Source organism: Triticum aestivum, chromosome 5A (assembly GCF_018294505.1).
Source record: "Triticum aestivum cultivar Chinese Spring chromosome 5A, IWGSC CS RefSeq v2.1, whole genome shotgun sequence".
Taxonomy (NCBI): domain Eukaryota; kingdom Viridiplantae; phylum Streptophyta; class Magnoliopsida; order Poales; family Poaceae; genus Triticum; species Triticum aestivum.
Window position 1 is genome coordinate 56,343,460 of NC_057806.1, and position 11,546 is coordinate 56,355,005.

An 11,546-nucleotide genomic window follows, 5' to 3' on the forward strand; every position below is an offset into this window, starting at 1 on the left:
GATTAACAAAACCACGTCACGGGCGGTGCGCCCCGTGCCGCCACCAGTTTACTACTCCAGCATAGATCACGACTTCAACTAGACTATAGAAAATCTTCAAATGAAAAAAAGAGCATGCAGATGTAGTCCGCAAAGGAGGAGTATTCGATTCAAATTGCAAGCATTTTGCCTTTGCGATTTCAGAAGAATCCATCTTCCTCCTTTTCTAAACTGTTTAGATTTTGCACTTTGGGAACGCGTGCGTGCGTGCGGTGGGGCGCTGATCTGCATCGACCCATCTCCTTTGACTTGGCTTGGCCTAGGATTGAAGACGGGATTACTGGAATTAATGCGTGCGCGTGTGTGACAGACGAGTCAACGGCAGCCACACAGCTTCTCCCTCCGGCGTTCAGATCTCCGACATGACCGTTCCTGCCTCTGCTTCCCATCCGCCTCCTATATAAACCACCACCTCACAATCCTCTGAACACATCCAAGTTAATCGCACCTTCAGCTTCATTCCTTCTCCTACCCACCCACCCACATCGACCAATCCATAGCCATCTCCGTGCAAGCATCGAAGAAGAGGTAGCAGGATGGCCGGCGCCGGTGCCGCAGCAGCGATCAGCTCGGAGCAGATGAGCGAGTTCCGGGAGGCCTTCGCCTTCTTCGACAAGGACGGCGACGGCTGCATCACGGCGGAGGAGCTGTCCACGGTCATCCGCTCCCTGGGCCAGTCCCCGACGCCCGAGGAGCTGCGGGACATGGTGCGCGACGTGGACGCCGACGGCAACGGCACCATCGAGTTCGCCGAGTTCCTGGCGCTCATGTCCCGCAAGGCCGACGCCGACGCGGACGCCGCCGACCCCGAGGAGGAGCTCCGGGAGGCCTTCAGGGTGTTCGACAAGGACCACGACGGCCACATCTCCAAGGCCGAGCTGCGCCACGTCATGATCAGCCTCGGCGAGAAGCTCACCGACGAGGAGGTGGACGGGATGATCCAGGAGGCCGACCTCGACGGCGACGGCCTCGTCAACTTCGACGAGTTCGTCAGGATGATGATGCTCTCCGACGCCGACCAGCAGCAGCATTGAGAGTCTGTCCGAGATAGATATATAGTCCGTCCGTCCGTCCGTCGTCCATTTCTTCGGTGGACGGACACATCTTGTCGGGGAGGAAGTTAGCTAAGCTAGCCATGCATGTCTGGATGAATGGATCTTGAATTCTTGATTGATTGGTTACAACTGTTATTGGAAAAAGCTAGAGATTATATAAATAATAAAAGAAACTAACTGAACGTGGTGATTCTGTTCCGTCGGCGCCAGTGGTGCAGAGAGTTAAATAATTTTCTCCAGTGATTATCCAACTCCCCACCTTTGCCGTGCCCTTGTTTACATTGGCATTGATCTTTTGCCACATCTTTGACAGAAACTTGACGATTTGCCTCTGGCAGGATGGGCCCATTGTAAAATGTCCAAACTGCCCCTGCCCTACTCAGTCCATCCCAACGGGGTACATCTCTCACCGAGCACGCGGGAAGACCTGAGGCGGAGATGGAGCTCCGGCGGAGGTGGCCGTGGCTCTGCCCCCGCTGGCCTTGTTGCTCACCCAGCCCGGAAAACCTGGGCCTCTCCAAGCACGGTGCTGGGGCGGGCGCGGATGAGGCGACGGCGAGGTAGCGCGCGGCGGCTGGGCTCGACATACAGCCACCGGTCTGCTCGTGGAGCACCTGCTTGGGGAGAGGAGCAGAAGCCGGACGGACGACGACGCCTCGAGGCGGACGGCCAGCGGATGATGTGTGCGTGGGCGTGCTTGTGTGTGCGTGAGTGCTCTGTGTGAGTGTGTGTGTTGTGTGCGTGCGTGATCTAGCACCTGGGCGTGCATGACGTGTGCCTTGGCGTGCGCGTGTGTGTGAGTGCCTGCGTGCGCTGTGTGGGTGCATGCTCTAGCACCTGGGCGTGAGTGCGTGCTCTGTGCATGTGTTGTGTTTGTGTGCGTGAGTGCTCTAGCAGTTGCGCGCCCGGCTGTTGCTGCTGCTACTGCTGCATGCACAGAGAAGGACGCCACTGTCCGAACTCGCTCAACTCGCCAAGCTCGCCATGGACAGCCACCGTCGTCCCCGGGCATGGACCGTGGACGGCACCCTCCGCGCGCCACATCCAGCACGACTCGTGGCCACGGCGGTCACGTGCGCGTGGAGATGCACGCGCGTCTATTGGTGCTCGTGGCGGACAGCACGGTCCACGCCGTCATGGGTGACCAGTGCAGGGAGTGCGGCGCCTTCCTCCGAGAGCTCGACTGGTCTATAGGTGTTGCCCTTCGCCCGAGGATCTCGTCCATGGACTGCGCCTCGAGGCCCCAGGCCGGGCGCGTGAGGCCCAAATGCTCTGGTGTGACTGAATGCATAAACTGCAGCTCTGCTCGATTTATTCTTGGGGCTGAAAGATTGATGCTTTTTACGCCTCGTTTTGCTCCCAAGAATTGAGTTTGATTCATTTGATATGATTCCAAATCCAGTTATATAGCACTTGAATTTAATTTCAATTCGGATATTCACGTTTGGGTGTCACGTGGAAACGGATGCTATCCATTTTACTAAACCGCGTGTTCATGTTTTCGTTTACTAGGACAATACCCGTACGAGGCAACAAGATTTAAATATTCTAATACTTTACCTCGTGATTTATCTACCTATATTTATGTAATTGTGTAAATAAATGTTTATAAGATCTTGACCATTATTTACCTTATAGTTTGATAAGAAGTTATGACAAGTAAATCAACGGTGACTGATTCTACACTCCCTGCGTGCTCGCATCCGCCGGAATATTATTGAATATCATCAACTTTCTCGCCCCCCGAGTTGCCCTCCTCGGCGACACGCGGAAACTCTCAGCGTCGCTGCCTACCTCCCCCTCCCTCTCCTTCTGACCTAGCCACCATCGGAGGAGCCCGCTGGCTCCGAGGATGGTGGCGCTCGGGCCGCTTTGTGGGCGCGCAACTTGATCTGGCTGGCTCGTGTGGGGTGGCGGGCTCGGCCCGCCATGGCCGCGGCTGGAGGTGCGTCGGTGGTGGCTGCTTTGAGATGAGGGTGGAAGGGGTGGTGTGGAGCGTCCGTGCCGGAAGCGCCTCGTCCCATGGCACATCTGGGCCGCATGTTGATTGCCATGATGTGTGCATCCCAGCCGCTACGCCCTGCGCCAGCGTCGCACCCCTGACACGCCTCCGCATGTCGCACTGCTGCTGCGCACCAGGGAGGGAGTAGGAACCCCGCCGCCGCCAACGCTGACCGGGCTTCGCCCGACGGTTGCTAAATTTCATGTTTAAACCATTTTTAGAAACTTGATCGAGATGTGACTCTGCCTTGCAGAAATTTTGGGATCTGACCCTTTCTTGCCGCCATGGTCCATGACGGTAGGGTTTAATAGCATACCGCCAAGGTCCCTGGCGGCAGGGTTGCACACCCTACCAGAAATTTTTCCTAAGTATGGAACACAGTGCATGCTCGCACATATCGCTGGGCACTTTGGCGGTAGGGTTGTATTAGGCTACCGCCAGCTTGTTTGGCGGTAGGGGTGTTTCCTACCGCCAAGGTCCCTGGCGGTAGGCTGTTACATCCTACCGCTATGAACCTTGATAGTAGCAAAAGGGTCAGATCCGGAAATTTTTACAAACTAAGGTCAGATCTCGATTAACTTTCAGAAAAGGGTCAAAATACGAAATTTTGCCCCAGGCAGCGCCCTCTGGTGGCGGCAAGGAGAGGGGAAGGAAGGGGGATGCCCATGGGTGGGGCGGCTATCAACGCCGTTCGCGAGAGGGACGCAGGCGACACGATCTTTTTTCTTGCCAAGGAATTCAGCCTCTCCGCCTTCTTCCTTTCCTTTCCTTGTTGTGCAACTATATGTTTCTATATAGGGAAACGTTTCTACGCGGCGCACCGGCCAAAACTTCCAGCTAGTCCGGTGCGAGCCACGTGATCGAGGCCATCGTACGCCTCGCGTGACCCACCAGCCCCTGCCTTATCTTCTTCCTCGCTACCTTCGTCCTCCCGATCCCCTTCTCCCTCCTAAATTTTCTCTTAGCCGTGTCCACGCATGGGGGTGGCCATGCCCCTCCTCTTCCTCCTTCAAATCTCACAGCCAGCTAGCCCCAATCCCGTGCAGGTCCATACCTTCAACGTCAGCGCCACGCCCACTTTTTTCCATTGCCCGCCGCTGCAGGTTCCTTCCGCCCCGGCGACCGGAGTTGAAAGCCGCCATGGATAAGCCATCCGAGAGTTGCTAGAACCGTCCACCGGAGAAGCTACCAGCACGGCGGCGCGACCTCCTCTCCCCACTGCTGCAACCATCTTCTTCCAAACGAAATTGAAAGCATTTTGCTCCTCCACCGATGTTGCAACCGACGACCAAAAAAGCTACAACCGTTCGATTCGAAAGATTCAACCAGCGGTATATAAAGCTTCAACAAGACACCATGCACTGAAAAAAGCTACAATCGTTCATATGAAAGCTTCAACTATAGTTTGAAAAAACTTCGACGGACCCCCGTACAACTAAAAAAAGCTTCAATAGTTCATGTGAAAGCTTCAACCCATATTTAAAAAAGCTTCAAACGGTGGAGTAGAGAAGTTTCAACCCACCACTATGAAATAAAAAAAATCTACAGCCATCATTTTGGAAAGCTTCAACCGGTTTTATAAAAAGCTTCAACTGGCTTTATAGGAAGCTTCAACCCGCAAGTACACAATGAAAAAGTTGCAATGGTTGACATGAAAAGCTTCAACCCTACTTTTGAAAAGCTTCAACCCGGCGACAAATAGCTAGAACTGGCACCTCACCGTTGATGCAATGGCGGCACTCCTTTGTCGGTGCTGCGACCCTCATCGGTAAGAGCTGCAGGCGATTTTTTGCTGCAATTGACAGCGGGAAAAGCTAACAACCGGTGCCACGTCTTGCTACTCCCGGCAAAACCCGACGAAGGTTGAAGCAAATCGTGGTCGCCGCCGTGACTGTCAACAAGAATGGTTGTAGCGATTCATGTCACCGGTCGTAGCAAAAATGAACCATGGTTGAAGCAAAATATATCTGCACATGGATGATGAAGGAGAAAGGAATGGTTGGGTGTGGCCATGGCGACAGGGCTGCGGCGAGGGGCGGCGGCGGAGCTGCAACCTGAGCTTCACCCGTCGTTGTCGAGAGCTACAACCGCAGGTGCAGCTGTTTCATGGGTCAAGGCGGCGACGAGGACGGACGGCGAAGGTGGGGATAGGTGACGAGGACGGCCGGCGTGGATGGGGACCGGCGACGAGGACGGCCGGCAGGGGTGGGGACCGGCGATAAGGTCAGCCACCAGAGGGGAGAGGATGCGCGCACCGAGTGGGAGATGTGATTTCAGCGAGAGGAAGAAGCTGCGGGGCAAATCCTTTTTTCCGCCAGATCCAATGGCCCACGCGGCTCAAATTCAACGGCCCTGACGCGACCGGCCGAATGGTTGGGACGGTGCGCCGGCACAGATTAGTGCCCTTCTATATATATATAAGAGTGCCTTTTTCATTGCCTGGGACATCAAAGTGAGCAATTGTTTTTTTAAAGCAGTCGCATGACCAAATTAGGACATTCAAATGATTGATGCTCCTGAGTGAAATGTTTTCACGGGCTACTTTTCTTTTTGCCATAATCTTCCTTTGTAAAGTATACTAGCTTAGACCCCGCAAAAAAAGGTATATTACTAGCTTAGCAGCTCAGATGTCAACGTGACACCGCACGCGTGCAGTGCAGGACTTGGTCACCGATCTCCGATGGCACAGCTCACAGATGGCTCGCTGGACATAACAAGGACGGCTGGGCGCTGGGCGTGCGTAGTTCTTTTGCAGCCGCAGCGCGTGACAGGCTGCATGCCGCCGACCACCGCCACGTTTGGGCGGCTGGCCTGACAGAGTGACAGTCCAGCTAAGAGGAATGTATCCAGCAGCTAGTCACATTCACAACCTCACAGCTCAAGTTCAGATCCTCGTAACTTTGACTTTAAGAAATAACATGATTGAATAGACTGAGGCACAAATGTCAACCAAAGAAATGAGTCACCGATCGCCAGATGGTTTCGTGCCAGCGAGAGCATCTTCAGTCAGAGCCATGTATCTCTAATTCAACCCCTTAAACGCCCGCAGACTGGGCGCGTTTATTTTGAGCTCTTATTTGTTCGTCCACATAGTCACACTCCTTATTTTCTTCCTCATATGTCCAGTCACGTGTATGTGATTGATGGAGATTAAGAGAGAGAAAGAAAGGAATGAATAAAGAAAGAAAAAAATGTGGTCCGGGGTGAGGCCGCATCCAACGTGGCGGATTGACCGGGCGCGTCCGTGAGCCCTCATATCCTCCCCATATTTGAGATGGATATAAGGGTTCGCGGACAGCCCTGACGTATAGGGATAGTATTAGGGGTCCGCTTGGGTGACGTTTTTCCTTCTCTCTTCTGTTCGTTCACTGACCGGGCACGCCAGCAGGCGTTTGAGAGATCATTTGAGGCGTATGAGAGATTATTTGTCCGTTCGTTTACTGACCAAGCAACCGCTGTCTTCAACAGCTGCCCTATAGGGCACAAAACTGCTCCAATAGCTGCCCTAAAATAGGACAGCCGCACCATGATATGCATTTAAGCCACAAACATATGAATTTATCATACAATGTTTTGCATCATAATTATGTAAAATCCCTACATGCATAACAAAGCAATAAAATATGAAATTCAACTTCAAATCCACATATAAAGTTCAAATGCAAATTGCAAACATAGTGTGTAACCAAAAATAAGCAAAAGTGCATGGCTAACATAAAGAAAAGATACATAGTCTCTCAACCCTCCTTGCCACTTATGGTTTCTTTTTCCTCATCATTGGCTTCATGTTCATCATTGTCGTGCTTTGAGCCATTCATGTTGCCACCTATACCTCCCATGCCACCTCCCATGACATTCATCGTACCTCCAAAACCACGGCCCATCATGCTCATCAAACCACCCATGCCTCTTATGCCACCTATGCCCCACCCATGCCGTTATGCCGCCACCCATGCCACCTCCCATGCCGCCCATGCCGCCACTCATGCCACTACCCATCAAGCTCATCAAACTCATGGACCTTTTTGCCAACATTTGATCTTTGCACATCTCAAAAAATTCCTTTTGCTTCGCGTCGAGACCACTTGTGTCCATGAACATGATGTTTGCTTATTTTTCCTCGACCAACCTCTCCACGTCCACCGCCGCATTCATCTCCTCTAGTTGCACCCTCAAGTGCTAGGCCTCGGCCTTCTTCTCCTCGGCCACTGTCCTCTCCCCCAACCATTTTATCTTCAAAAGTTTCTTCTCTTTGGCATACATCTTCCTTGAATTGATGAATGCTTCGAGTGGCTCTTTGATATCATTGTTGCCAGCCTTTGTGCCCTTCTCTTTTTTCCTTCCATCAGGCCTTTTGGACTCAGCCGCCACCGAGTTGGGAGTGCCACTCCTATTCTCTTCGCCCCCACTTGATGCATGATCATCTTGCCCAATCGAGCTCTTCTTATTGTTTGGAATTTCAAAAGTCTCACGTGTCTTCCATTTCTTATCATGCTCAAGCTCGGCCCAACAATGATGCAAAGTGCAGATCTTCCCTTTCTTTTTCTTCTCTCCTTTCTTCCCTCTACTCCAGCAAATCCCTTGAGCGAGGTTGAGCTACAAGAAATCATTGAGAAGAAAGTTAGTCACAATTAAGAGCAAACGATCTATGCTACAATTGAGAGTAAACAATCTATACTACAATGAGAGCAAGTATCATTGAGAAAAGAGAAGTATATTCACCTCGTCATCTTCGTTGCAACCACTTGGGTTTATCGATCAACATTTTTCAAACAACATGACCACTTGAAACAATTCACATATATGATGGACCATCCGTGGCGAAGAGAAGCGGTTGAGCGGTCAAATCCACTTGTGTTTCGTTCATCTCTGCTCCATTTTTGGGCACAAGAAGTTTATCGGGCACGAGTGGCAAAAAAACGCCCTCCAACAGCTGCCCAACCATAATTTGAATGAAATGCTGTCCAATGTGTGTTGGATGAAATTCAACGTTCGAATATCGACCCGAAGACTGATGCGATAGTGGTATGTCAAACTCCATTCCCTTATACAAGACCACAAACGCAAACTACAGATACTGAGATAAAATTTAATGACTGCTTTGCAAGCTAACTTTTCTTTTTGTTAACCAGGATCATTAATATGCTCGCATGCATGCAAGGAAGAAATAAGAAGGAAGTAGCAGAGTGTCATTATTGCTGGAATTTAGTCTATTTTGGGCAGCCCAATAACTATTTCAGAAATTCCTAATAAATCCTAGAGGCCCACTTAGCCCATTTGTGCAAGGCAAGGGATACTACTAAAGTTTAGTCCCACATTGCTAGTTTAGTGGGAGTTGGACCTCCTTATAAGGGAGGTTCTTTCCCCACTTGTACGAGCATGAGAACAAGAGGGATATCCACGCGCGCTCCTCCTCCGCCGCCCACCTCGCCACGCCACGCCTCGCCGCGCCGCGCCGCGGGTTGCGGAAATGAGCCGAGCCGATATCTAAATTTTTGCCACGCACGACGGGTATACGAAAGGTCACGTGGGAGTTGAAACGTTTTCTGTAGTGGACACTGAATTCGAACGGCGTGCCTCTTCGGCCGCTGCCTGTTCACTTCATCTCCCTTCGTTGCTTCACCTCCTGCCACAGCCTCTTCGCGTCCTTATCCTGTGCCTATATAAGAGAGGTCGCTTCTCTCCAGAGAGACACAACAGAAGCTCCTCTTTCTCTCGCCACAAAGTTCCGACCACTGCGTTGCTGCTACGTTCTTCCCCATCCCGTCTTGCGGCATGCACCGCAGGTCGGGACAGTAGGCCTCCGAAACCGCACCTTTTGAGTCCTGTACGGGAGAAGGGTGATAAGGTTTTTGGGGAGCGCTCAGCGCGACTACCGGCTGCTTCATCACGGACGATCCGGTCACCGACGACTACTTCCCCGACGACGACTTCTTCCCCGACATCCACGACCTCCTCGACGACATGGCAGGCGAGGACACCGACCCCAAGTCCAGCGCTTCTGCTGCTGCTGTCCCGTACGTGTTCTTGTCTTTCCTGTTAAAGGTTCTACTGCAGTTCCTTGTTCTAGTCCTTGTCCTACACATGATAGGTTCTACTTCATATATGCTACTTGCTATACTGTCTGCTTTAGATATGATAGGCTACGGTTCATATATGCAGAAGCTATTTACCTTCTCTCTGTCAGAACGCATGACTTGTTTTATCTCTACTATATTAGTCATGCGTTATCTAGTATTTCTGTTAAATAAAATTATTTGGTAAATTGCTCATATTTCCAACAATCCAAAAACCTTATTATAGGCAATTTACCCCAAGTGGTTTTGCTGCTTCCATGAGACCTCCTATGTTTGAGGGTATCCACTATAAGATGTGGCACGTGAGAGCAGTCTTATGATTTGAAACCATGAGTTGCTATGACGCCACTCTCGGCAAACCTGAAGGAGAGCTTGATGCTCAACAGGCACAAGCTTTTCAGAAAATGGATACTCTGTTTAAGACTGCTCTCTTGAGTGTTCTTGGTGAGAACATAGTTGATGCTTATGCGTCAATTGATAATGGAAAAGATATGTGGGATGCATTCGAGGCCAAGTTTGGGGTCTCGGATGCTGGCACTGAGCTGTACATTATGGAGCAATTCTATGATTACAGGATGACTGAAGAGCGCTCCGTGGTTGAGCAAGCTCATGAGATACAGTCATTTGCTAGAGAACTTGAGCACTTCAGTTGTATGCTACCGGACAAGTTTGTTGCCGGAGGTATCATCACTAAGCTTCCTCCTTCATGGAGGAACTTTGCTACCTTGCTGAAGCATAAGAGGCAGGAGTTTTCCGTCCCGAATCTCATTGGCACTCTTGATGTGGAAGAAAAGGCGAGAGCAAAGGACACACGTGCTCGAGGTATTGAGGGAGGATCTAGTGCCAATGTGGTACAGAAGCAGAACTTCCAGCCCCACAAGTTCAAGAACAAGGGCAAGTTTGATGGAAAAGCAAAGTTTGATGGGAAGAACAAGGCTGTGCAACACACAAACTTCAAGAAGAAGAATGGCAAGAAGAAAGGTGCTTGTCATGTGTGTGGGGATCCTGATCATTGGGCTCCTAGTTGCCCTAATCGCTATGACAAGCGTCATCCTGGGAAAGGCGGCAAGATCGCTAATGTTGTCATTGGAGACACTGACATGAAGGATGCTGGGTATGGTATATTTCCCACTATTCTTTCAGTATGTCATTCTCCTAACTAGTTGATTGACACGGGTGCTAATGTGCATGTATGCGGTGATATTTCCATGTTTTCATCTTATCAGACCACAGGGACTTCAACCGTGCTGATGGGCAACGGTTCAAGTGCTTCTGTTCGTGGTGTTGGCACGGTCGATCTGAAGTTTACTTCGGGGAAGATCGTGCGGCTGAAGAACGTGCATTATGTCCCCTCCGTCAATAAAAATCTTGTTAGCGGATCTCTTCTGTGTAGAGATGGCTACAAGCTTGTCTTTGAGTCGAATAAATTTGTAATATCCAAGTATGAAACCTTTGTTGGTAAAGGATATGAGTCAGGAGGCTTGTTTCGTTTATCCTTATCAGACGTTTGCAATAAAGTTGTTAATCATATTTGCAACAATAGTGAATCCAATGTGTGGCATTCACGTCTTTGTCATGTTAACTTTGGTTGCATGTCGCGACTAGCGAAGTTGAACTTAATCCCTAGTTTCACCACCGTCAAGGGATCTAAGTGTCAAGTGTGTGTGCAAGCTAAGCAACCTCGTAAGTCTCACACGACTGCGGAAATAAGAAATCTTGCACCACTAGAGCTCATACATTCAGATCTATGTGAAATGAATGGTGTGTTGACAAAAGGTGGAAAGAAATATTTCATGACGTTAATTGATGACTCCACTAGATACTGCCGTGTGTATCTTCTGAAATCTAAGGATGAGGCTTTGAACTTTTTTAAGATCTATAAAGCTGAAGTGGAAAACCAACTTGATCGAAAAATCAAGAGGCTTAGGTCCGACCGTGGTGGAGAGTATTTTTCCAATGAGTTTGATGCTTTTTGTGCGGAACATGGTATAATCCATGAGAGGACTCCTCCCTACTCACCTCAGTGAAATGGGATGGCCGAAAGAAAGAACCGTACTCTAACTGATTTGGTTAACGCCATGTTAGATACATAGGATCTCTCCAAGGCATGGTGGGGGGAGGCGATATTGACAGCATGTCATGTCCTGAACCGAGTCCCCACAAAGAACAAAGAGATAACTCCGTTTGAGGAATGGGAGAAGAAAAGGTTAAAACTCTCTTATCTGCGAACATGGGGTTGTTTGGCGAAAGTCATTGCTCCAATTTCAAAGAAGCGGAAGCTTGGACCAAAGACTGTGGATTGTGTTTTCCTGGGATATGCTTTTCATAGCATTGGCTATAGATTCAAAACAACAACAAACAACAACAACAAAG

General features: G+C 50.1%; 1 protein-coding gene across 1 annotated transcript; it reads left to right on the forward strand.

Annotated features, from left to right (window-relative positions):
• Window positions 1-431: 431 nt before the first annotated feature.
• On the forward strand, window positions 432-1,276 carry LOC123106562 (neo-calmodulin). Its single transcript, XM_044528685.1, has one exon. It carries the CDS (start codon window positions 576-578, stop codon window positions 1,071-1,073), a length of 498 nt encoding a protein of 165 aa, XP_044384620.1. The 5' UTR covers window positions 432-575; the 3' UTR covers window positions 1,074-1,276.
• Window positions 1,277-11,546: the final 10,270 nt, after the last annotated feature.

What these genes read in the sequence shown, in the direction of transcription:
- LOC123106562 (XM_044528685.1), top strand. Translation starts at nt 576, where the DNA reads ATGGCCGGCGCCGGTGCCGCAGCAGCGATCAGCTCGGAGCAGATGAGC.